Below are 27,233 nucleotides of genomic sequence, written 5' to 3' on the forward strand. Positions count from 1 at the left end.
TGGAAAGGAGAAGTTTATGTCAACCCACTGCTTGGATGGACATTCCCAAGCAGGGCTGGATAAGGTCTGCTTGCTGTCTGGGAATAAGACAACATTGAAGTTGTGCTACTTTGGAGAGGGGGTGCGAGGTGGGGAATAATGCTCTTCTTCTGTCTCTTGGCCGTAATTAGTCGTCTTTATAGGGTGAATGCTAAGGATGCTTACAGCAAAGCCTGCATGCTGCACTAGTGTGTGTCCATGTCTCCATCTGCAGGATGGGTGAAAAAAGCCCAGACCCCACGAGAATCGATACAGTCATTTCTGAGAGCACTGGAAACTTGAGTGGGTGCTGGTAGGTGAGATATAATTAGAAAGGAGGGCACAGGGCTTTTCCTTGCGGAAGGTGCAGCCTTAGTGTTCTTATCTGAGCATAAATTGTTCCTAAAAGGTGAGCCTGATATTATTCACTGTGGAATACACATGAACCCTGTGAGACGCATCTGAAAATTACCAGCGGTGAAGCATGGCAGAGCAAAAGGAGTACTTCAGCTGAAGAATAGATAATGCCCAGCAGAGCATAACTGCGGTACCAGCTGCTGAGAGGGTAATTCAATGCTCGTAATGATTTTCAACTTCATTCTAAAACTATCACTTTGGAAGTATTCCTCATCTAAAGTACAAAGTTTCCTCAGACCATCAGAATAGAATCTCTTCACATCCTCAACATGTGAAATTAATGACTGGATATTATGCTGAGAGCCATTTAATTAAAAACACTGCCATTAATAATGCAGTTGGAGACTGTATGTGTATTATGTAATTAAAGATAGTACATCAGTAAATGATACTATGCAAAACCAATTCAAAAAATTCAAATGAAGCAGTGTAACATAAGGAACTTAATTCAAGTGGGAATAAAAGTCAATGTGAAATAAGCTCAGTTTTTCCTGGAAGCTGCAATTAATCTGCTTCTGGCAATGCTATTCAATACTTATGTTTTAAATAAAGGGTTCTGCTTGTTTTAAAGGTAACTGGTGTAATGTATCAAATACGTTTCTCTCTCCACTTCCTTTACCAAATAAAATTACAACTATCCCTTCTATCTCAATGCACTGAGCGTGGATGATTTAAGGGGTCTGGACTGCCTTGCATGCTATTCATCCATGGTACCATTTTACTTTGAGCAGCGAGGTTGTGCTTGGCTGTCACAAAACACTGTGGGTCTCGTAAATACAAATACTTTACAACCAGCAGAAGGAAGTTGGAAGAGAGGGCGCTCCCTTGGGACAGAGCAGTCACCTGGCATCGCCTCCAGGAAGCTCAGCTGTGCAGGTGCCTTGGTTTTGCAGGATTTCTTTAGCTAATCCAGATCTTCAGTGATTGAAGCCAGAAATGCTGCAGTTAAATGCAATTGACATAAGGCTACTTAATTCCAATCCACTTCTCGAGTACTAGATAATGTTAAGTAGGCTTCCTTATCATCTTAAATGTGGCATCTTGAAGTATTTTTACTCCTTTGTTTTACCTCCCCAGAAATATGTGTTAAATATTCTGCACTGGGCTGCTAGGTTCGTGGTATAAGTCAGCTCAGCATCACCTGCCATTGCAGCGTGTGCTTCGGAAACACCTCAAAAGGTGGAGGAAGAGCCTAAGTAGTATTGACATAAAATAGAGTCAAGGTGTCTTAATATTCAGTTCTCTTATCGAGCTGAAACATAAAAGCTTGTTTTGAAGTACTTCATTTAAAATCAGTTTGACGAATTTTTAAACCTGGACTTTTTTAGAGCAGACCACACAAAAACAGATGTGAATTGTTATGCAAGTGGCTGTAGTGGGTAATACTGGTGTTGCCACGTACCCAGAGCTTGGCCCTGTAGAGCTGGCACTGCCACAGGTGCTGCCCCTGGGGTGGGACCATGGGGTCCCTGTGTCCGTGCTGCTACCTTCTCCGTGTCCCTGTGAGACACAGCAGCCCAGCATTCATCCTGCCTGTGAGCAGTGGCATTGTGTCTGGGCTGGAGAGCCCCACGTCCTCCTTCACCCGAGAGGAGCACCCTAGAAGAGCTCAGTGTGAGTTGTTTCCTTGGGGGCTTCCAAAAATATGGATTGTGGGGGGGGGGGGAGGGGGGGGAATGCAGTCACTGCTCACCTGTCTGGAACTGTCTGGAAAACTCACAGGTGGGGGACATGTATCAGCTCTCAGGGCTGATGAGGTGTTTATCACCTTCATCGGGAATGCCTGTGTGATGTTCTGAGTCCCAGCTGGAAGGAATTGAGTTACCTGCTTTGAGCTTGCCTGCGACTGTATGAGCTGTAGGCTGGAACGTGGAACATGGTTAAGGTTTAACAGGTATGCTCAGAGAGTTTGGGCAGCTGCAGTGTGCTGTGGCAGCCTTGTGCAACCTTCACCCTTTCCCTGATGTGGCTCAGTGCTGGTGAGCGCAGTGGATCTATGCCTTGGCATGCATGTGGGTGCTGGCAGCATCAGTGCTACCTATAGGGCATGTAGACCAAAAGATACCAAGTCTTGTTTCTTGGGAAGTAACGTTGGCTGTAGCAGATAAAGCAAATTTGACCAATGCTACAAGATCTAGGCAAACACAGTGATAACTTTAGTTGCTCTATTTTTTATTTATTTTTTTTACCATTTTAAACTTTAGGGCTAATTCATATAGCCTCACTGTCTCACAGTCCACTCTTCACTTTCTTGCCAGTTTGGAACCAATTATAATGTATCACCTTTCAGGAAGATCACCAGCGTATTTGGAGCTGTTAAGATAAGGTAGCCGAAGCTTAATTGACTGCATAATGATGGCTGAGCCACATACTGTCTGGGAACGAGGCAAGAGACTAGGGAAGCTGAATTTGCATCTGAAGTGGCTAAAATGTAAAGCAGCCAAGGGCAGGTATACAGAATAACTGGAACGTGAGATGCTAGGATCAGGGTGATAATAAAACTGTTTTCTTTACTAATGTTAGTCAAAGGGAGAGGTGCAAGGTGAGTAGTGGGACATCAGAGGAAACATTTCAGAAGCAGCTTTTGCTTCTCTCCTGGGACTGTGCCCACTGCCACGGTCAGGTTGCGTTCTGCAGGGTCCTGTGCACTGCTCCCATGGCCCAGGTCTGGATGAGATCCCAAACCCTGCCTGGAGATCCTGCTTGAGAGTGCCTGCAGCTTGAAGTCTTCTTCTGGCTGAAAACCTATGGGTGTTCCAGGCTGGTGAGCTGAGCAATTTGGTGGGCAGCAGCAGTCTGCAGGGCGATGTTGCTGCGCCATGAGGCTGGCAATACCCAACAGATTGCATCTAACTTACATCACTACTAATGGTAGATCTGAGCAGGCTGTGCTGCTGACGTGTGGCTTAATTTCTTTTCTCTAGCTTCTGAGACCTGAACCCACCTGGGACATGATATCGACCTGTGACCCTGATTTTGGAGACCTGTGAGGGGGTTATGCTAATTCCTAGTTTTTAGTCAGTGACTGATACAGTACAGGTAATGTTCTCTAAGTATACACTTCAGTGCTAGTTGCCCACATGTTAGAAACATCATTTTATTTATTCATTTTAAAATACAAGAAGGAAACTGCTTCTGGTGGATGTATCTAAGAGATGTTCACAAGAGGCAGAGATGGGAATGGCATAGTCTAACTTTTCAAATGATACAGCCTACAGCTAAAAATGTATTTGATTGATGTGAGGTTCCTTGAGCTGCTTAGTTTGCGACTTGTTACTGTCTTTTCTGCTCTGCATATTTGAATAGGAACAGTGGTAATGACGAATCATTATTATACTATAAATAAAACATTATCCAGATTATGCTGGTCAACGGAGCATAAAACAAATAGCAAATTCTAATGTCCTTGAATTACCCATGATTTTGGGGGTGGGAAGCAGCAGCTCGGGATGCTGATTTGCACTGAACACCTTCATATCCGAGTGATGGGGAGAACAGCAGCCAGCATATTTAGTAAGGAGTTTAAATTCTTATTTGCATTTATATAAATACATGCAAAACTCCACTGTTGAGATTTGGATTGATTTATAACTCAATATATTAAACTTTTTTGAATTAGATGAGAAACATTGGTTCCTCATTCATAAGTCATTCCTGCTCACTTGGGACATTTTCTAAAAAATGGTGTATTTTCTTTGCTTCCAAGCAATTATTTTAAGGTGCATGACATTTAATCTACTAAATTTTTATTTCAAAAATCTCTGGATAAGGGTCATGAGTGACAATTATTGAAATTTGAAACTTGTATAAAAAGTCATCTGTTTATACAGAAAAATTCGTTTTAAAGTAGTGCCTGTTCTGTGTAAAATTAAATTTTGTTCTGTTTACACAGGTATTGAAACTTGAGTAAATGAAGTCTGTCACTGTTAGGTTCATTGGAGGGTAATTTGCTTAACTTGCTAGGCTGAAACACTTTCTTTTTAATCTGATTTTTGACTGCAACTCCTTTCTTGCAGTAATTTTTCTCAAAATCGATCATTAAAAATGTTCTGTAATGATTTGGGGCTGATTTTTAAGGTACCGATCAGAAACAATGCAGTGGGTGGGGGTGAGTTTTGTGACATAACAGGTTTTGGTACCAGGGCTCCTTCCCTCACAGGGTCGAGCACAGAGCCAGGCTGCCCAAATGCACTGGGGCTGGAGGAGGAGGAAGGGGAAAAGGAGGAAGAGGAGGGTGGTGGTATATGGCTGCCATTGCTGAGCAGGCCAGAGCTCCATGTGGGTCATCCTCTCCCTGGGCCAACGTTTGGCCTGCTTTAAGGGAAACCCTGAGCCTTCAGGGGCAGCCTCTCCTAGGTGCAGGCCCCCCAGGCCAGGGCCTTTTTCTATGTGGAAAACCTTCAGCTCTCACCGGCCTACGTTGTGTTTGCTGGTGCGTTAGGAGAGGAGCAGGGCTGGCAGTGGTCACTCCTCAGCCCTTAGGGGAGAAGGAAAGCTCCTGGGGGGGATTTATGGATGGCCCCGAGACTTGATTCAAGTCATCCGCTGCTGGCTGGGCACCTGTCTTCTCCGTGTGTGAGCCCATTTTGCTACCTGGCGCTTGGCTCACAACAGGCGGAAGCTTGAGGCCTTTCCCCAGCCCTGCTTGCCAGCCCCAGGCCCTGGGCCCTCACCCTGTGGTGCGGGAAGCCCAGCCTGGGCCCTCGCTCTGCAGCTGCAGGTGGTGAACCCAGCTCCTACCCCAGAAGCTCCCCTAGCACGGACAGACCAAGCAGTGGGCCCCTGAATCTCCACAGAGCCTCCGCTGGGGAGGAACCCAGCAGACATGAGCCCAACCCCTCTACTTTTAATGCCCTGGTTCAGGGGCCTTACGTAATTATTAAGCAGTTTATGACCATGTTCATCAAAACATCCACTTCTCAGCTGCCATAAACGCTATCAAACCTATTCAGCCCAGGCTTCTAGCACAGTTAGGTGCAGGGCAGACTTAAATATCTCATAGAAGAACAAATTCCAGTTGGGAAAAATACTCAGCGATGTGTTGTAGTATCTTAGTTTTTATGCATAAGGACACAAAGTGATATTGGGGAAAAAATCAAATATACCACAAGTGAGTGACAGATTTAGCAAACTCTCTTTATTTACATACAAATACATGTACACATATATTCTGTATATGTACACATATTCAAGTGTATATACATATATGGTTTCCACGTACTCTACAATAAATAGCATGTAGGGTTTTCTTTTAATTGCCTACAGTGCTGAGTAAAAATACATGGCAATAAAATCATGGCTTACAGCTAAGTTACAAAAGCACCAAACACCGAACCCATAGCAATAAATCCAAGCTTATATACAGCTAGAACGAGGACACGCTATACAGAATACAAAGTAGAACATCTTGTAGGAATCGACGATAACTGACAAACTAAAAACATCATTTAGAACAGGAGAGACTCTATAAAATGGAGGAAAACATTTAGATTTGTGATGAAACAAAACCACACATTTAAGTTTGTCACCTAAAGAGAAAAACAAATTAACCATTACCTTTATATTTTTGACAGAATAAATTTGTGTGTGTGACTTTACCATGGAAATCAGAATTAATCTCATGAGTGAGTCCTTCTGAGCTGCCAGTCATTTGTCTGGGTGCATAACACTTGAGCAAAGTATTTTAACGGTACTTCATTTAAGCTGCGTGTAGCTTCTTGGGCCCTGCGTGTTACTTTGATTATAGGTTAGAAAAAGCACTTCCTCAGCCAGCTTTTTGCATGGGACTTGTAATATCAGGCTGTCACAGTGGTCTGTGATAGCAAACCAGCAGCAGCAGTAAAATCAATACTGAAAGAAAGCATGGGGGATTTGTGCTTGGCGCTGTACCGCTGGAGCTAGCTGCTACTGACTTCAGAGGGAGCGACAGCTTTGCTTCTGAAGCAAATTCCTAGCCAGACCCTTGGTTTTTACAACTAAGAGATGCTTTCTGTACAAGGTGTGAGTCTGGCTGAATGTTTTCATATCGATAGCAATTGTTTGAAATCTGCTTTATGAGGTGAAGATGCATAGATTTTTGTTGTCCTCTTTGTTTTTCATTGCTTATGTACTGACCTTCAATATGCAATGCAATGCTAAGGAAGACAACTGGGTGCCGTTAAGCAGAAAGCTTGTGTTACTCAGGCATCACCCTTATGCTGTGATGTATTTTCTTTGCCACAGTATAGTGGTAGCGAGACAATTGCTTCCTTTGAGGGGAAACCAGCCCCTGTTACCATTTTCAGACTTAAACAGAGATTATCTTTTTCCAGGGTATGTACATTCTCTGTCACCATGAAAGTAGTACTAGTGGGTGTGTGCAAACACTTGAGAATGATCAAAACCAGTGATGACCACAGAAGGAAGAAATGTACACCAAACCTGCACACCTGGTGGGTCTAATAAACTAAAACTCGTCAGTTTTTAGTTACATCATTGCATATCCATGGGTAAAAGTCTGAAGGAAGAACTACTCACTCTTCACTTCAACAAATACGTACAACTACTACAACTCATAGAAATGCAGCTTCCTTTCCTTTTTCCTAGAAATAACACTTTCTTTCAATATTTAGACTTGATTCTTTGAGCCCTGTGTGTAGAACATTCTTTGTGAAATTAGTGGGAGAGCTGTTTATTTGGGTTTCCGTATAAGCAGCTGAGAATCACTTGTTCTTTATACTGTCACCTCCTAAAGTTCCCAATAAGAAACAGGATTGTTTCCTGCTAAGTGTTGTCCAATTCAAGTAAAAGATAACCTCTCTGCCATTGAGTCTTCTTTAAAAAAACTTATTTTCACGATCGATGCTCGTTACAGACAAAATTTGCTTTGATTTCTTTTTTTCATCATGTTTCTGCCTGGTGGTTCCCTTGTGAACGATGAGAGCGCTAAAGTGCAACGGTCTCAAATGAAAATGATTGTTACATAAACAGTTTGATTATTTACGATACAGCACAAACACAGCTACAGTTTTAAAAGACTTTTTAACCTGATAGGAAAACATATTTCTCCAGAAGGTTAATGGGAATGCTGATTTTTATGACTGATGCTGGATCTCTGCAGTTACTGGCGGCTGTCTCAGCCAGAGGACAGGTACGGCGTCTCGCTATGGTAGTTGTAATCAGGACAGACCTTCTGCACCAGTTTGTAATCTACGCTGTAAAAAGCAATGTAAATGCAGATAACTTTAAAGGGTTTAGAACACAACCAGGAGACATGGCTTTGAGTCTGCTCTTGATAGCAGATCTTGGAGGGGTCGAAATTGCACAAGGCAGTTTTTTTAGCGCGATCTGTTTTTTCGTACTCGATCCGGCAATTGAAGGACTTGGATTCCTTGGTCTCCAGCGTTGACTGTGGAGACGACTCAAACTCAACCACCTTGGAAGGTGGCACCAGGCTTACAGAAACGTTCCCGAGACCTGTGGAGTTATGTCGGAAATAAACACTGAAGGTGCCGTTGCCATGATCAACGATTTTCCCTGTGATCAGGAGGTTCAGTTTAACAGTTTTGATGTTAGAGTGGAAGTCGCCCCATCCAAACATCTTCTTGAATTTCCCCGTTTTTACGATAGGTCTGCGTTTAGTTCGTGCGAGAGATTCCTGAACCTCCGTGATGTTGGACAACCAATCCCAAAAGTTTTCTGTGCTGTCTGAGTAGGACACCTGGCCGTGTTTCAGTACTGGAGATGGCTTAACAAACAGGCGTAAGGGATTGATGATCCTGGAGTGGACCACGTTGTCGACCAATGTCTCTGCAGCATCCTTGTCTTCCCAGTCCAGCACATCTGTGGCTTGCACGACTTGATTAGCGTCACAAAATACCTGTTTCAAAACAGAAAAAGAATTGCATGAAGTATGAAAATAAAAATGTCAAGATCCAAAAGGAGCCATTCATATTTCTTTTTATATCAGTGGGGACTGAACCACATCTGTGCCAGTCCAGTCACGCGGACTTCTGTAATGAGTAATTTCTACCGGCCCATGAAAGCTCAAGGATTTTATTCACAATAGTTTACGGCAGATGCAAAAAGCTCAATGGGAGCCATCCAGGGGAACAAATGCATAAATCTCTGGACAGGTCGAGGACTGTCACGTGTCAAGCAAGGCACACTTTGCTCACAGATGTGTTAGATAAAACCATACCTAAGGACATAAGAAAACCTGAACAGCAAAGCAGTACCTCTACTGAAAGATGGGGTGACAGAGAAAAGCAGATTTTTTCCGTTCCGTTTCCTTTTCTGCTTACTTAACCTGACAAATGCTTAAAATCCTCCTATCTGCACAATAAAATGTTTATTATACATTTGTATTTTTGGTCTTGCCTCTTCCATTCCTTCCCTAACTTGGTATGCCCACTTGTGCTCTCAGTTTGAGTCAGACTGTGAATGAAATCATAGCTTTTGGTGCTAAGCTGCCTGAAAAGCAGCTTAATAGGGAAAGAACAGAGTTGTAGCATGTCCCACCCCCAAAGAAAAACTCCCTCCTCCTCCTGGCAAAATGCTGCCCCGAGTTCGTCATGGATCTTGCGGGGCCGGGCGCTGGATGGCGGGCTGGAGAGGAAGGAGCGCCCCTCCATAGGTAAATTATTTTCTTCCTTAGATTGGAAAGGGGGAAAAAGACACCAGCGATCACTCTCAGCCTGAGACCTTGTATGTCAAGTCTCTGCCGCCATGCTACGTTTTTTTATGGCTGAGCTACAGAATCGGTAAAATAGGAGATCCTAATGGAAGCAGAGACGGATGCTCATCTGTGCCAGCACGAATACCGCTGTCATAACGATGCTGGGGGAAGCTGTCACGGTGATGGAAAGCTCCCGGTGAAGCACCGCATGTTTATGCATGGGTCCTCAGCCACTGCTAAGCCAGCCCAGGGGCTGAAGGTGAGCCGGGTGGCGCTGGGAGCAGCTGGCACCGCAGGGAGGGAGCTCCCTGCCGCAGGCTGGGGCTGGCGCTGAGGATGTGGGGCTGATGCAGGCGGGATGCTGTCCTGCGGCAGCCCTAGGCTCCAACGGGGACAGGGCTGAAACACCAGAAACTTTGGCTCCTACTCGAAGTGCTAACGACCACTCAGAGGCCCAGGCACCCACAGCTGGTACCTGCCTGGGGACTGCGGGGGGCAAGGTGAAGGAGCACTGCTAGCCCCAAAGCCGCTCGGTGCACAGGAGGTCCCGGCTTTGTGTCCACACGCAGCTCTGCCTGTCCTTTGGCAAGGGCACAGGGACACACACAGCCGTCCTTCTGGGCTGCTTTCCTTCCGCAGTGCTTATTGGTATGTGTGCAGCGGCTCTTTGGCTTTCCTCCCCTTCCTTTTAGGAAGAGATCTAGAGGGCACTGAGCCATGTGTTAGCGGTAATGCTCGGCGTATGGCTCTTCTGGGGGTGCTCACTCCAAATGAGATAGCAGAGCATTGCTTTCGGAAGTGCTTCTTTCCGCAGGCTCCGATATAAAAAGAAGAAATATGTAGTATAAGGTTTGGGGGAGCTAGAGAATGGGAAACATTACCGCATGCTAAAACAAATCAGGATTGTCACATCGGGAAGGTATTAGGGCACAGTTATTTCAAATCCGCGGTGGTAGAATTGCGGAGTTGTGCCATGCCAAGCCACTGCCACGACGTTTAATTGCGTATGTGTTGCAGTGAAGGAGCAGCTGGTACGCTCACAGTGAGACCTGCCGCTGGAGCTGCAGTGACATGGGCTGGTTCATGTGGCAATGAACTGGCTTTCATAACATAGGAATACAAAACCATTAATGTGCTGAATCATGAGGATGCGATATTCCTGTTTAAGGCACATACAGCACCCAATAAGCACTGCTGCTTCCTTAAAATGAGCATTTTTTTCCTCCTCTCTCAAACAGGTTGAAGACTACAGGACTTGGGCAGCCTTAATTCTTGACTCTGCCTCCTCCTGCTGCTGTCCTGTTCCCTCATTTTGTTACAGGAATGAGGCTCAGGGGCTGACAAAGTCGTCGGCTCAGTCAGTCACACGAAGGGGACTTTGCCAGCCCTGGATGGTACATTTGTTGTGTTCTGCAAACGTTCAATAAATGGTGTCTAACAAAGAATGGCCTGGTTCTGCTCGGTGCCCAGCGCCGGAGCACGAGTGAGGGCGCCTTGTTCAGAAACATGAATAATATTTGTACAAAACCCTTTGTGTGTGTGCACAGATTTCTGCTATGTTAAATAAAGCTTTCTGCAACATGAGAGAACCAAGTCCTTACACCTCATTTGCTGCTACACATTGCACAGACCCCTCACGTGACGACAGCCTTTTGCTATTAGCAGGGATGGGCCGATGCGTTTTGTTCAGCTGGATATTCACTTTGGTTAGCAATTTCCGGGAAATAAAAAAATCCGTATTAAAATAATGCAGTGCATGCTGGAAAAATGACCTCCTCAGCATCTTCCCGTCTCACTACGATGCTTCTCTATAGTGGAAAATATTGCTAGGAGGGTATTTGAAAAAATACTAGCTTAGGGAAGTTTGTGTATACATTTAAATAGATGGCTATTGCTGTAGTTCTCCTCTGCTGCACGTGCATTTTCCCATTCCCTCCAACCCATCAATTCCCAAGCAGAGGAAATCGCCTCATCCATTTTCTGCATTACAGAGGCTGTAAACTGTCATCCCGTTACCCCCAAATTTCCATCAGACCGCAGACACTTGCCCGTACCGGGCATTATCTTGGACCTGTCACGCTGTGCAGAACCCACAACACGCCTTGCCCTTTTGGTGGGGTACGCTACCCACAGAAGCAGTTCAGACCGAAGCATAACATCGTGTTTATTTGTGTGGTTTTCAGCTTCAAACCACTGGCTCTTCCTGCGTGCTTCTCTGAAAGATTGTGATTTCTCTTCAAAGCCATGAATGATTCTGATCATAGGAGAGAGGCACAGGGTTAAATGAGATCCCTGTGAACTATTTTTGAGAAATTAGCCCGTGTTGAAGCAACACCGGTATCAGTAAATGCTGTATTTTTCGTATTTGTCCCATTAAATTTGTGCTCCCACACCTTCCTCTGTGGGCAAGGCACAAAATAAAGGAGGAGCAGACGTGCAAGCGTTAATGCTTTGGGGATTTTATCCAAGTTAGTCATCAATCACCAGCAATCATTTCTATAGCTTCACCCCTGCCAGGAATCATTTAAAAACTGCCAGCAATTAGCTGAAATAAATAGGTCTGGTGGGATAAACTGCTCTGAAGCACCAGTCTGCCACTCGCCGGTGCTGCGGCGAGCGTTTTATCCCGCAGACAAGAGAAAAACTTGCCCTGGGGGAGCTTCCAGTGGGCTCCGAGCTCTCTGCTGGTTACAGCCCTGCCGCTGCATCGCGAGGGTTTGTATTCATCTCACTGCTGTAGCTGCAGAGGATGCTGCCCTGGCTTCCTCGTGCTAATCTCAGCATCTTGCAAGCCACGCGCTGCAAGAATAAAGCAGAATCATTGAGCGGCCTCACAAAAACCTTGCTGTGAATGGGGGGGTAGGAGGAAGAGAAATAGCTCTGCTTTATCTGTTTGAAAATTCAATGATTTCAACACATTTATCAAATTTTAAATAATTTATGTCTTGACAGGCCTTATCAATTTTGCAAAGCACACACATTAACCAGATACAATGATCTCATATTAGCTTTTTCAGCATCTTACACCAGAGCCCAGGAAGATTAATAAAAACTCAGACCGTCATCAATTAAATGGAAAAACATAAAATTGTGTTCCATTATAACCTTTTTTTTTTTGCAAGAAAATGATGACAGCTTCTAATAATTCATCACAACAAGCTGAGTTTGAACTTTACTGATTATTAAATACGTTTTTCCCAAAGGCAGAGGCTGCGATGGGTTTTATGGCAGCAGATGTGACTACTGTCAGGAATGCTTCAAGAAATTTAGGAATTTAGCAACATCTTTTAGCAGGACTATGTGCTGAGAGCCACGTTTGTCCCATGCAGTCACAGTCTCATTTTGCAGGATGTTATAAGCGCATGAGCTGCAATTGTAAGGTGGTTTAGCTCTCATTTACCACTGCAGCGTTTGCTAGGAATGAAAGCTTTGAATTAACAACCGGGGTTGTTAAAGGAAAAATTATTTTGGATACTCAGATCTTCAGCAGCCCAAACTTATGCTCAGGTTTTTGCTTGGAAAACGTTGATTTTACTTCCCTTCTCCCAGAAATGCTGCTGGGAAACTTTTGGCTTTCCCTTGAGGAAACAAAATAAGAGATCGTGCAGGTCAGCCTGCACCAAGGAACGAGTCGCTGCTTGCAGCGAGTTGAAGAGGTTTCATTGCCAGGCAGGCCCAAGGTTTTGCACCGATTCCTCCTCCACTGGACTTTGCGGGCCCCGATGCACGGAGCCATGGACACGCGGCTGCAGCTGCAGCAGGTGGGGGCTGAGCTCGTTGCAGGAAGCACGGAGCATCCCACCACGATCTGGGGCTTGTGCCTTTTCCCGGGAGCTGTTTTAAATCCGATAGAGGAGTTGAGATAAGCTACTTTATTAGAAATTATTTTCCTAAGTTCAAAAGTGTCTGTAAATACCTGAGGGCCTGGCAGCAGGGAATGCGGCTCACATACTGTGAAAATATTGAGAGCTGCAAAGGAACGCAACTAACTTCTGCCTTTCGCTTCAGCTGTGAGGAAAGTATAAAAATTCCTCGGAGACGAAGCAAAGCTAACATAAAGCCCTGTATTTGACTGCTGGCTTTACTTCCTGAGCTGAATTCTTCCACCACAGTGATGGAGGAGGTGCTGGGTGACCCGAGGGTGCTCGGGGTGGCAGCGAAGTGCCCTGGTCAGAGCCGGGGGTGCCCCTGTGCTGGCCCCACAGCGCGGCAGCCTTTGAACCTTTGGTGGTGGACAGGAACAGAACAAGGAGGGAAGTACGTTTGTCACAACTTCCAAAAATGAAAGGAATGACAGAAGGCATCGCAACTGGAGGCAAAGATCAGGCACTACCGAACCTTACAGCCCATTACACTTCCCACCTGTAAAGGAATCCTGCAAGGAGATGCCCCTCGCAGAGGGACGCTGTGCTCGGGGCCGTGCCACGTGCTGCTGCCAGCCATGAGTGGCGTGATGCCCTCCTGCACCGAACCTCTCCAGCAGCTCTGGGAAAGTGTCAGAGCAGTGAAACAAGGACGTGACAGGAAGAAAACGGGGACTGAGTCAATCAGACTATCGATCCGTATATTATTTGTGAATATTTATATTTTCTGACAATGCGTATCATTGCCTGAAATTCAACAAATCCTGATAAACACGAATATAAACTTAAATACCTGAAGGAGACACGACAGTAACAGCAAGCCCAAAGCTTTCTTTAACTGCTTAGTCTTTTGCCTTTCAGGAGTTTCAGACTGTCACGGAAGGTAAGGCAGAAAACATAAATTGGAAACATAAAAGCAAATGTGCAGACTCAGCACCATTTCCCCCCACTATAATACGGCAAGTTCCTCTTTTATTCTCACGGCAGAAATACGGGAATTGAATGAAGTGGGTTCGCTGAGCGCCACTGAAAGGCGCTTTGCCATTTTTCTGTGAAAGATCTGAGAGAGAAAACCTCTATCTACATCTACGTACCCCTGAAGGCTAGGGAAGGTAACAGGTAGAAATCTTTACTTTAACGAGAATATAGCTAACATTCAAATAACCTACAGACAAACATATCAATCTAAAACAAATAGGCATGCTGAGAGAAGTTCCAGTTCAGGCTATGATTTCATTGCATATTTTTCAACAAAATGTATCCTCGATATCGTATTCTAGAGCAAAAAAAAATCACTTCAAAATTCTCCACTTTTTGTGAGAAAGCAAAATAGTATTTTACTAAAACAGCACTTCAACAAGGAAAGAAATTTGGGAGGAGGAAGAAGCAGAAGAAAAAAGAAATATATATTTTTTAAAAAGCTTGTAATTAATTCTTTTTCCAGAAAGGTATCCGTAGAAAGCATTTGCCATTTTACCCATAACCCCTACTAGTAGTTTCAGCTTAAGTGTACCCTCCAGCCTCAATTGGATAAATTGCATAGATGGCTTTTAAATGATATCCGTGTATTGCATTGATCTACCTTTTTGCTGAAACAACAGAAAATTTGTTCTGAGAAATGCTTCTTGCCAAAAAATGTGCACAATTCTGCTGTTGAAGACTTCAACTTATTCTACTTAAATCCCTTAAAGATTCCCTTAAATCTAAACTATCTTTGAGATAAAAAATAGGTATCTTATTCGTTTATAGAAAAAAAAAAACGGTTCATAATTTTGTCTGACATTGATTAGATATAAATATTGTTATTACTAAGTAGTTTTTCCCTTTGCAACTTGTGAGGCATCCGGCTCTTTTTGAAGGGCGGAGAAGTAATAGAGATGTAAACCATTTTGTGACTGATCTGAAAAGCAGCGTCATAACAGAACACCTAGATCGGTCATGATAGATAAAGAAATCTTAGTTGGGATCTGTACTTATATAAGTACCTAAAATATTCGATAAGCATGTGTAGTTGATGAGAGGCCAGGAAAGGGAATGCTGCGGTGGGGGGCCTCAGCGGGGCAGCGTCTCTGTTAGAGATGAGCTGCCCTTCAGCAAGTGAAATAAAAAGGTCATCAAGTCTATGAAATACTAATGGCATAATCTGGCTAGATGGGACTTCTGAAGGACTTCCAAAGTCAGATGGCTAAAAGCTGAAAATCTGACTTTAAAAGAGGAAGTACGCTTTTCTCAAGGGCAGTTTCTGATCCTGGTAAGTGAAGGGGGAAGCTGAAAGCTGACCAGAGCGTGCAGGCTCCTTGCTGCGGTGGGCCAGGGGCTCTGGCCATCTGCCTGTGTGCCCGGGATGCTTCTTCTGGTGGGCGCCTTCTGGCCCCATTTGCTCCTGCCCTCTTTACAGCCTCCCCCTGACCACTCTGCCCGCTGCCAGCGAGGCCGGGGCACCAGTCCAGCTTTCAGAAGGAAACACGTCAGCTGCTGGGGAGGCTGTGCCGAGCTCCTTGAGGTCTCCGGCCCCGCTCCCTGGGTACCCACAAAGAGCTTCAGGTGCTCTTTGAATCACTGTATTCAGCTGCAGGAAGTTCAGGCTGTGCTCATGCAACCTATTTTGCACGGAGCTTCCCTGGTGCTAGGGACATGCATCGGCTTGTGGGACTAAGACTGGTCCTTTAGGATGAATCTGGCATCCCAACCAATATTTAGCTATTTTTAGAAGACATTTCTTTTGCCTGGTAAGCCTGTGAGATGTCCCAGGTGCTTTCAACCTCCACCATGCCACTTACAGATGCTGCTCAGCAGCTTGCATGACTAAAACCTAAAAAAGCTTCCTCTGACAGCAAATTGAAATGGAACCACTTCAAGTCCTTTGCCAAGACAGCACCTGCTGACCATTCGTCTGTTGAACTTTACAGTTAATAATTCTCCTTCCTGCTTATTTCTTTAATGCCTGGGAGACTTTGCTTTACATTTGTGGAGATCAGTTCATTAAAATACTAATTTCAAAGTGTAATTATCTGTTGGTGAGCACCGCTGTTTGAACCAGCGGTAGCCCTTATAGGCTCTGAACAGCAGGAGAGTTCACAGCTGCCCCAGTCCCACAAAACTCTGAGCAGGAGTCACCGAGGCACTCGGATGGAGGTGGGCATGCAAGGATTTGGGGGGAGAGGGGTTTTAAGAGTCACAGTAAACCATTAAGATGATTTTATGTGTCGGGGAAACCGCATTAATGTAAAACTGCTGTACCTGTTAGAAATCAACTTGATTTTACTCCAGTTGTCATCTAGGTTTTGTATGCCTTATAAATTTTAAATTAAAAATCAATTACAGAACAGCCCTTAATCTCGTCTCTGGAGTTGATTCATATTTGGGTGAGAACTCCAAGACTCAGCTGACCTCCCACCATGCTAAGCACGACACAGAAAATGGTGATCTTCTATCTCACCACTCACATGCCATTATTCTTTTTTTTTTTTTTTTACAGCATTATGAGGTAGAGTTTTAATAATCTAGCCAGATTAAATGAATAAAAGTATGCTCCTGACAAGTTAGAAACAGAGAGAAGCTGTATGTTTCTAGCAGATTTCAAACTCTGTATTATTACAGCACGTAAGAGATGATTAACAAAGAAAAATATTACAGTTACCTACTCCCTTTGAGAGTCTAACTAATGAACCTCTAACAGCTGCTGTTGAAAAATCAGTAACACTATCACTATCAATTTCAAGACAAAGCACAGCTGACAGATGTTTGAAGTGATAAATCAGGCTGCACAAGGATTAAAATAACAAGCCCCAAATGGCCTTTAAAAGACAAAGGTGCTGCAGCAAACTATTTTCAGCCACTTTGGATACTGTCAAAAGTTAGATCACTGATACAATTATCTTGCAAAACAGTAATGGCCAAAGTAATATGTTACGCAAAATCTAACAATGGCAATACTGGAGCCAAGTTTTTGAAAAGAACAGGTTTTATATTCATTTGCGCTTTTAATGGCAGGACTGAGAATGCCGTGCTGCCCCGAATATTACTTCTGGGAACGAATTATGAAAAGCGTGCACTGGGCTGAAGCATAAAATGTAACTGAATTGCATTCTTGTACATTTTAATTAATCCTATTTTAAAGTGAGGAGTTACATTTTAATAGGCAATGAACATACTTACTTAAATATGGCATCAGATTTTTCTGTTGCTTCACTACAGGCTGCATTTCCTAACAACCTGAAGAGACGGAGATAGTTAAAAAGGTCCAACTCAGGAAGGCAGTGTGTGTGTGCTTGCAGACTGCTGCCTTCCATGGGACACGGAGGGGAGAGAGAGACAAACTCAACGTATCTGAACTTGATTTCAGCTTTCACTGTTGTGTGCCTCTTGCCAGACAGTGTGTAACTCTGTCATGTTAGGAAATATCCCGTTCGAGGAATGAAAACCACAGATATTGTCCTGACAGTGGCCTTGGGCTTGTCAGCTGGGCACACTGCATGGTGAGGGGCCTGGCAGCAGTGCTTGGCGATCCCTTGTCAATCTTTCACTCCGCCATCTGAAGAGGATGTGTCCAAGAGCTGGGCGAGGATACGAGAAACAATTTTAATCACAAGATCAACGCTGGCCTCCAAAAAAACCCACTTCACTGCTTGCTTTCCACGTGGTGACCCTGGAAATCTGACTTCCAGGCTCCACTGGAGGGTAGGCTGAGGTGGAGGAAGAAGGCGGCCTACGGCTCTGCAAGAGCTGCTGCTTGCAGGGCTGAGCAGCACAGCACCCCTGGAAACTGGAGGCAGGCATGAGGGGGAGAAGGCCAGGGAGAAGCCCCCTGCCCGTGGCCTTGGGGTGCCATGGGGCCTGGGGCCTGGGCCTGGGGCCTGGGGCGACAGCCCCCTGGTGTGAGCACAGTCCGGCCCCTTCTCGCTGCCCACCCCAGCATGGGCGTGATGTGGGGGAGACCACATCAGTTTTCTAAATTAAATTAAAGCCTTTTTCCTTTTGAAGCCACCTAGCGTGAGGGAGCATATAGGGGCACTTCCAGATATTTCACTGCTGCCTACACACAAGCATGCATGCTGCTTTCCGAAATGAATTACTCTCTTAAAGAAGAGAAAATCATGAACCGATGCTGCCTTATTATTAAGTTTGAAGGCGAAACAATATTACCCTTTGACCAGCAGCAGTCAGCCATGCGTGCAGCTGCTGTGCACTGCATTGTGGTGTAGTAGCACTGACTTACACTGTAAGGTCCTGTTTAAACTCAAATTTAATCCCTTTTAATTTAGTCAGCCATCTTTTGTGTCCCCAAGAAAAGGAAAAACAGAATTCCTTCCAGCTTGAATTTGGTTGTTCTTTGAAGATTTGGGGAGCAGTTAGAGATTAGTTGGTCAAATCCTTTCTAAATTAAAAGCTTCCTAAAATAGAAATATTTTCCTTAGCAATTTTTTAGCTGCTTATCAATCTAAGAACTCAACTTTCTGGATTAATTTTAATAACAAACAAGGAATCCACAACTACTCCCATTCAAGACCCCTGCTAGATACATGAAATGTTAATTCCAAAATGAAATGGCAGTTTTGAGATGCTTAAGAAATGATGAGGTCCAAATTTGAAATCCAGTCGCCATGTGATTTTTAACAGGGTTTAACTGGAAGTTGTTTAGTCATCTGGCTTGTACCCAGGTGCACCAAAGTCATGACTTGGGTTTCAAAAACAGAGAAGGGATGACTTTGATAGCCAGTTTGCCTGGAAGACTGTCACAATATATGCCTGGCTTGTTCCCAGAGTAATTCACAGAGGTGTTTAGTGTCTAGGATCTTTAAACATGCACTCTAAGAACACAGAAAGGATCTGAAGAAAGAAAGGCTTACATCAGACATAAATGTTACGTTCTAGCACAATAGGAGTTAATAAAAATTGCTGTCATTTGCATATAAAAATATAATTTCAAACCTATTTGCTCCACATATGCTATATCTGTATCAAACAAAAAGGGAATACATTCAGTGCATCTTTACATCTTTCAATCTTTCTTTTACTGTAAATTACTGTGCACATCACCCCAAGTATTAATTTGGTCTCATCACAGGATGCATTTGATGCATTTCAATTAGCATATACAGAATAACGTTTCCAGGTTGTATAAAAGAATGATAATGGCAGGGTGCTTGCAGTTGGCGAAACAAGCACTAAAGGCAGATAAATCACCCGCTGGCAGACCAGGGCTGGGGGAGATGGGACTCTAGCACAGTGCTTTTGAGGCACACACATCTAAAATGTATAGCCTAGAAAATGTACAACCCTAGAAAAGAGACAGCAGGAAACATTCTCTTCATATGCGTATTAAAGGTGTTTTAGAGGAAAGGCTATGAAAATGCATGACCTTAAAAATTCTTCCTTGTGTTACCATGAATAATGCAAATAGGAATCCAGATTTCGGTGGATACATGTGTTCTAACAGACAATGTTTCCATCTACTCTGTTTCCCAAACCTTTGACTACAAAAACCTCAGACGGCCTAAATATGATGTCAGTTTGGATAACCGTTTAATGAGAAATCTCGGCCCTGTTGGCTTTGTTGACTTCGCTCACAGCAGACTTTTTTTTTTTTCCCAAAAGTTTAGATAATGTCTGTGTTATTCGCAGTTCTCTGTCAACAACCCCTGTGATTCTCTTCACTGGTCCTGCCCTTGACCATGCACAATAACAAAAAAAAGTGTCTCTTTTAAATCAGTGTTTGTTTAAATTTCTTTTGGGATTTTTGTTTTTCCGTTGATCACAGTCTTGAGCTCTTGGGCAGATAATGAATGTGCTTCCGTTCTGCTTTCCAGAATCCATAACCGCAAACAAGACTTACAGGTCACTGCTTAATTCACTTACTGTCTAAAAGGGTTTAACATGAAATCAAGTCTTTCTCATTAAGTAGCCAAATTCTGAGTCTGTACACAAAACCTAAGCAAAATATATGAGTGGGTTTGGGACTGAGATTAATCATGCTGCTTGTTAAAACTCAAAAACTGAACAAACTGGGGTTGGGAAGAACAGCTTTTTAAGCAAAAGATATGAGATGTGATCTGATAAGCAGAAGGTACAAGAGCTGATGACGTGTAAGTAAAGTCAGGCTTAAAAAGGCACACATTCCTTCTTGTTTTTAATGCGTGTTTTCATACAGATTGTGGAGATCAAAGGAGACAAATCTAGCTGTAACTGCTGCCTAGGCCAAAGCTGGTAATAAGCATAAGACAGCCAAAAAAGCAACTCTGTTGTAAATGTTTTAAAGTGCCTCCTCTGCATACCAATGGTGGTTCTACAGGGACTGCAAGCAATCCCTTGTACGAAAACTGAATGCACTGCCCTACTCGATCAATTACGAAGATTTTTAAAAGTCTATAAATATGTATGTGCATGACTGAATCAGTAATAAAAATGTGATTTTATAAATCTCCAAGTCTTCGTGCTCAGGTCAAGAGACTGCGCTACATCAAACAACGTTACGAGTCCCGATACCTGAGAAGTGCCAGCTGGTTGTGATGATGAAGCCTTCCAGGAACGGCTGGCTTGCCTGTGCCACCTGCCTGCACTGCTGCAGGGGAAGGACACAGGGAGCTCAGCACTGGCACCGGGTGGCACCGGCACAGGACACGTCCAAAGCCTGGGGAGATGTCAAGCAGCAGGAGGCAAGCATTAAGTGCAATTAAATTAGCCCAGCCATTTTTCTGCTGTTGCATTAGTGAGATAACCAGGGAGGTCTTTGCTTCTTCTTTTTTCTGCCCTTTCTCCAGCAGTTAAAGAAACACAGTCTGGGTTTTTGGTGCCCTGAGGCTGTGGTTCCACATTCTCCAATTCCACAGTTCCCTGTGTGCCTGGCTCACCCTACTAACTTAATCTGGGTCAGGCTTAACCATCAAATTAGCCAGAGTATATGCACGGTTTTGGATTAGAAATTTCTAAATAAATCTGTTTCACCTGTTCCTCCTGTCTGGGGTAGAAGCAGAGAACCTTTCAGCTGCTGTTTGAGGCATAGCAGCTCCTCGCTGTCCACCACTCATGCACCAAGGAGAGCAGGACTGCTGGACTCGCAGTGAGGTACATGTGTTGCTATCACCCATGATAACAAGAACTTGAATACATTATTTCACTGAACAGAGACTTCGTATTTCCAAGTCATGCTCCAGAAAAAAATCTTGGCAGATCTCCTTCCAGTCAGCAATGGGCGACACCTCATTAGTGTAGATAAGATGTTTGTGGCTCGCGTCTGAGTTTGCTTACAGCTCGGCTGAATTTCAGCCAAAATTCTGATAGCTGAATATGGATTGAAATGTCTAAACAATTTTGATGTGCACTTCATTGCTGCTCAATACTCGGAAGGGGATATTTTCTCCAGGGTGCCAGCAGCATGCTTCCCTTAGCTGCTTTTTCTCCCCTTGTCCTCATGGTCACTACACACAGCAAACCTAGCCCAGATGGGAGGGAGGAGGAGAGGTCGCTGCGCTGCCCGCTTGCTCCTCTCTCTGGATGGGGCTGCTGCTTTCCCGGCCTCCTGCTTCTCCCACTGCTGTCCCTGCTCTCAAGGTACAAGAGCTCCTCCTGCTGAGGTCTGGATTGAGGAATGTGTGTCTGCCGTGCACCAACAGCTTCCCTGCTCCTTGCGCACCTGCCTGGTGCCATCCTGCCTGTGCTGTAGGCTGGCAGTGGCCACCACCACCGGTCCTTGCACTGCTGAGGGTCCTCTTCTGTGTCCCAGAGTGTCCTGCAAACACCCTCATTCCAGATTACTGCTGAAAGGGTGTTCAGCCATGTACACACGAAACTGAGAGAAAGCGATTAATTTGAAAGGATGTAGGTACTAAAGAATCAGACAGAATTCACAGTTCTGCATGTAGAGATGTATTTCTTTTCCTGCAGATTAAGCCCACATGTACTACACCCGGGTCATTTTGTAATAAAAACCTTGCATTTTGCATGTCTGTAGAAAGAAAACATAAGAAGAATACGACCCCCTAAGAAGATACAACCCATACAGCCATTGATGAGTTTCAGTAAGAAGCATCTCAAAAGCATGTTGGCTGCAGATTTGCCTTTTTGCATCTGATAGCTACGGGCTAGGCTCATGCAAATAACTGATATGTGTGATCGTTTCAGAAGTGAATTATAACATCAGGTAGTGCTGAGAGAACATATTCTATTGCAGAAGGTCAAGAATGGCTAGCCACTGTCCTTGTTTTTAATTATTTATATTATATGATAAATGACTGAACAAGATATATGTGCTTTTATTGCTACACTCATGACTTCAGCTGAGCAGCCCTTATTTTCTGCTATATGGCTAATATTGTAATTAAACCTTGGTATACACTTTGGGAATTATTAAAAAGCCTTCTGAGCTGTGCTGCACAAAACACTCCTTACAGAACCATTCCTTTCCTGATTTCATTCATGTTTATATTATTTATATAACCGAGAGAGGGAATCAAATCAAACAACCTACAAAAAAAGAGTGAAAAACAGGGCCTTACTTGCTCCCAGTAGTAAAGAAATGTAGCGTTAAGACTTGAAACTCATTTCCAATTTTCTGTGTTCGTAACACGGTCTCTAAACAGTGCATTATCTCACATACCAGATGTGCAGCAGTATCTAGGTACAACAGGGTGTGATAAGTATGGAATTTCAGTCTTATTTCTTCTTTTATGCTTTAAGTCAAATCCTTACTCTGATTTTAATTTAGGTTTCTGCCTTGTTTTGGTGTATTTTAGAGGGTGGGAGAGTGGTGGGGAGTTTGGCATTCAATTACAGACATGGAAAAAGAAATCATTTGGGATTCAGAGTATCTTAAGTTAACAGCACAAGAGAAATCAACATCCAAACCTCTAATTTTATTTAAATTGGTGTAAAACTAGACTATAGAAACAACTTATGCTGATGTGATTAACTCCACTCAAGTGGAATTTGGCCCCAAGACAACAGTCTCTTGGCTGATTGCAGCAAGCTGCTTTTGGAACTAAAATAAAGTGGAGGGATCTTGAAAGTTACTTGAATCACTGTCAAATGCTATTCTGAAAATACTATTTGCCTATTAAGTAATTTGAACACATTTAAATAAATAACCCACTTATTTTTGTGTTACTAAGAGGTACACCAATAAAAAAAAACAATTAGTGTTCTCTCTCAGCTGAGATGTGGTAACCTCATAAAGCAATCAAACGGTGTTGCAAGAGCATGTTTTTCATGTATAAGTAGTCACCCTGGAAATAGAGGAAATAAAACTTTGCACCAGGCTGAATATAAAAACTTGGATGCAGCATGCTAATTTTCTGGTATGTTAATAGCACTTGGGAGTTGGAAGGTGGGAGTTTCAGCTCAAGGGAAAAGAGAGACCACAGTGGGGGAAAACCGGCTTTATTCTTCAAGGCACTTTTTGTCCTGCTGTTTCTCAAGGAAGGTTCCTTTGTCTGCAAGGAGTCTTCGAGAGCTCTTTGGATTCAAAGGAAACTTCTTGCTGGTTTCTGTGGGCTTTGACTGGGGCCCAGAGTCTGAACATCAGCATGGTGCTGAGCAGCCCCATAAGACATGAAGGTTTCTGTGAACATTGAAAAGGTTCAGTTCCTTGCTGGATCAAATGGCTGCACACCTTTAAAGAAGCTGAGCATGATATACAGTGCTTCCAGTCAGCCACAAATGAATCAGCTAATTAAATTATTTTTTTTTTGCTCTGGTATAGTCCAATTAAGTTGCTAAGCCAAACACATTGAAATAAATCAACCATATTGTTACATAATTCTTTTTAATAAACAGAGATATCATTACATGCACTAGGTTCTAAGGGTGCCAGATGCTCCTAAACAGGGAGTCTAATTTATATCATTGATTTCAAGAAGCAACCCATTCATGTGTGATAGCTGTTATCTCAGTTTGAAGTATCTCATATATAAAGGAGAGCACAGATGAGCAAAATGTGGACCTTACTTAATTCCCCATCACACAATCACACAAAACTGTTGTCCAAAACACTGAATAAACAGCTTTGCAGAGGTTGTTCTGTTTAATGCAGTTAATAGGACTGCAGCAAAACAGAGGCAAAAATACCCTCTCAAAATTATTGCACCCAACGTGATGAAAAAACACTTGACCTTCAGAAAACCAAACATTTTGCTGAAGTGAGAACCTAAGCGGGAAGGTTGGCTCTCTGTAACGTGAAGGGGGGTTCATGGCCTTCCCCACGACTGCCAGCCCGTGATGCTCCTCAGAGCAGAGCGCTCCGGGAGCCAGCGGGGACTGCCATGGACTTAGTGCCTCACACAGGGCAGGAAAGCCAGTCCCCCCTGCAAAAAAAAAAAAAAAAAATTAAAAAAAAAATTATGTGCTTTAGTTTTGATTAAGGTTTCAAGGATACCATTAGAGGAGAGGGGAAGCAGAGGCGTTCCCCTCAAATACTGTCAGTGATGTAGGCTCCCTCAGAGAAGGGCGTAATGCGCAGATCTCACCCAGTAATCAAAGGTTGTTTTTATCTTTCATGCCCTTGGTTTAGGCTTTCTTTTTCTCCCTTGGAGGAGATTATACAAAATAAAAACCGTCTTGGTTTGTTTTTTTTTGTCAGCTTCATTGGAGGGCTGAGTGAGTCACACAGAAGCCAAGGTAGGCCGAGGAAGGTTACCTGACCTGCTAGGCCCTCAGCAAGCCTTTCCTGGAGAAACTGCCGCTGAGCAGTAATAACCTTCACCCCTCGGAGATGGACGCCACCAGGACATCATTGAGAGGGAAGAAATGGTGATTACTGAACATTTTTGCTGCTCCCATGCCTACCACCCGAGTTTGTTCCTGTTTATTTTGGACCTCAACGAAACAGCTTTAGCTTTGTGTGTTTACTCGGACAGCGATGATTGAGAGCTACTTCTCTGGAAAAAAGCTGAAGGAAAAACCCCTGTGGTTTCCATTTGGACATTAGAGGCTTGATGTGTTTTGCTGTCACATTCTATTTTTAAATGCATGACACTGCACAGGTGTTCAGACTCCAAATCCTTGGCTAAATCTGTCATCTCTCAGCAGCTTGTCACTATATCAGCTAACAAACTAAGGGAGAACCAAGTTCCCGTATGGTAGAAAACTGCAAGTGCTTGACAACGGTTGACCATAATTTCTTTCCGTCACTGAATTGATCAATTTTCAGGTGTTACATTTGCTGTGAGGTTCATTTGTCTACCTAGAATTACTCAATTTAGTAATTTATCTACAAGCCCTTAATTTGTAGGACACAAGCTAACAGACAATTAAAAATGCAAATCATTTTTACAAGAGCAAAAGTTGTTAGTCTGACTCAAAGCACAGGCTGGCAGTTTCACCTCTGAGCTTGCTATCCATAATACACCGGTTGAATTCATAAAGACACGATTTATGGACAATTGCAAATCATCTTCCTGCACCTGCCTTAAGCAGACATTATTTCTGTACCTGTGGGTATAGCTGAATGTAATACAGCTAAGAATCTAATAATCAGTACTTAGACAAGCTGGTCTTGAGATTCTACTCCAAAAGGTGGCTAACCCACACTCATGTTCTGGAACTTTTTGTTCAATCTTTTGCATTGCTGATGAGGACTTTAGGGAAAAACGTACCACATTCGAGCTACATAGAAGGAAGGTTGAAGCAGTTCGTACAGGACCGCTGTTCCAGGATGACCAAGAGAGCGCATGTTGCTGCTTCCCCTGGAGCACCCTCATCCTACAGATATGTTTCCAATGCCCAGAAGCACATTTGCTTCTGAATCCACAGAGCTATTTGCTGCTGTGGCATTGGAAGACCAAACTTGAGACCCACGCTTGCAAGTTTTAGATCTCCCTAGAGAGACCAGTAGTGGATCATCAAGTCCACCTAGCTCACCTAGAAGGAAAAAAAAAAAAGTGAAGGGCAACTATTCTTTTGTAGGAGATTCTTTAAAATTTGGCTTAATGATCATTTAGCATTCATCACTAAACAAGAACAGTGGTGCCTGTGTCAGTGACATACTATTGATTATGTAGTGTAGATTCATTGCAATAGATGAATTTGACTCTGTGCACCTAAGCGCAACTAATTCACGTCCCCTGAGATGTTGATTCTATTCCCTATGCAATCTTTACTATCAGTAGAAAAGAACTGAGTCAGGGATCCTCTGAGCAATCCCAACCCGTACACAGACTATGAGAGCGATGGGTATTAACCAAGCATGCCGAGCGAGCTGGCTGATGTTTCTATAAGGCTGTTCTCTATCAGGTTTGAAAGGTTGTGGGGACTGGGAGAAGTCCCTGAGAAAAGTGGGAGAAGTCCTGGAGAAAAGGAAATGCAGTGACCGCTCTCAAAAAAAAAATAAAAATGCTAAGAACAATCTGGGGGATTACCAGCTGCTCAGACTTCCTTGAGCCCCTGGGGAAATCATGGAGCAAATCCTCTCTAAAGTTTTGTCTGGGCACATGAAGGGGAAGATGATAACTGGGAATAGCCAGTCAGATTTACCATGGATTTACTAAATTTGCCATGCTTGACTAAACCGATTGTCAAACATTTATCAAAAGACTAGATCTGGGGGTTGGGGGATAACAGAAGAATGTCATCTACTTTGGTTAGCCATATTTAACGCGGGATGTTACAGCCTGGATGAGTAGACTACCGTTTGGGTGTAAAAGTGACTGGACCCTTGCTGGGAATCAGTAACAGAGTCCCACTCTTCTGCAAGAGTGCAGACAGAATTCACGAAGGGATTTTCTAGGGTTAAGTTTTCATAATCGTGAGTGTTACTGAAAGGTTTTGAGGTGGTTTGCTATAAAGCACAGTGTAAAGAAACAAAAAAAATCAGAACTACTGCATAAGATGATTTATACAATGTTGTTTACTTCATATTTCTTTATAAAGTTAGTTTCAGAATATATTAATTGAAGTTGTTGCTGTCAAGACTGAAGAATCTGAAGGATGGACTTAATACCCATGAACACTGACAGGTGCAAGTATTTAAGTTAACTTCTTCCTCTTCATATTTGCAGTGTGCTTTCATCTCCCAAGGTCCAGACTTATGCAGAGGTGCAATAAAACGTGACAAACGTCCAGCCTTCCACAGGTTAAGCAAGCAAGGCCAGGAGAAGAGGTACTGCCACCCCATCCTCCCACTTGTAGTCTTTCCTTCATCGGAGAAATGCTTGTGCCAAGATGCTGGAAATGATCCATTTAAAAAAATATTTTACTAACAGCTTTATTTTTTAAATATGGTGACTAACAGTTGATTACCTCAATTATAAGCTGAGAATGGCAACATATAAATGAATTTTCACGTCCCT

The 27,233-nt window shown here is 43.5% G+C and overlaps 1 protein-coding gene across 1 annotated transcript in view; it reads right to left on the bottom strand.

Annotated features, from left to right (window-relative positions):
- Positions 1-5,551: 5,551 nt before the first annotated feature.
- NXPH2 (neurexophilin 2) overlaps positions 5,552-27,233 on the bottom strand; it is a 34,714-nt gene continuing 13,032 nt past the window's right edge. The window contains exon 2 of the mRNA XM_035556129.1: positions 5,552-8,293. Within this exon, the coding sequence (XP_035412022.1) occupies positions 7,550-8,293 (744 nt within the window). The 3' untranslated portion in view covers positions 5,552-7,549. The remainder of the gene's footprint in view (positions 8,294-27,233) is intronic.

This window comes from Cygnus atratus, chromosome 6 (genome assembly GCF_013377495.2).
Source record: "Cygnus atratus isolate AKBS03 ecotype Queensland, Australia chromosome 6, CAtr_DNAZoo_HiC_assembly, whole genome shotgun sequence".
Lineage (NCBI taxonomy): Eukaryota > Metazoa > Chordata > Aves > Anseriformes > Anatidae > Cygnus > Cygnus atratus.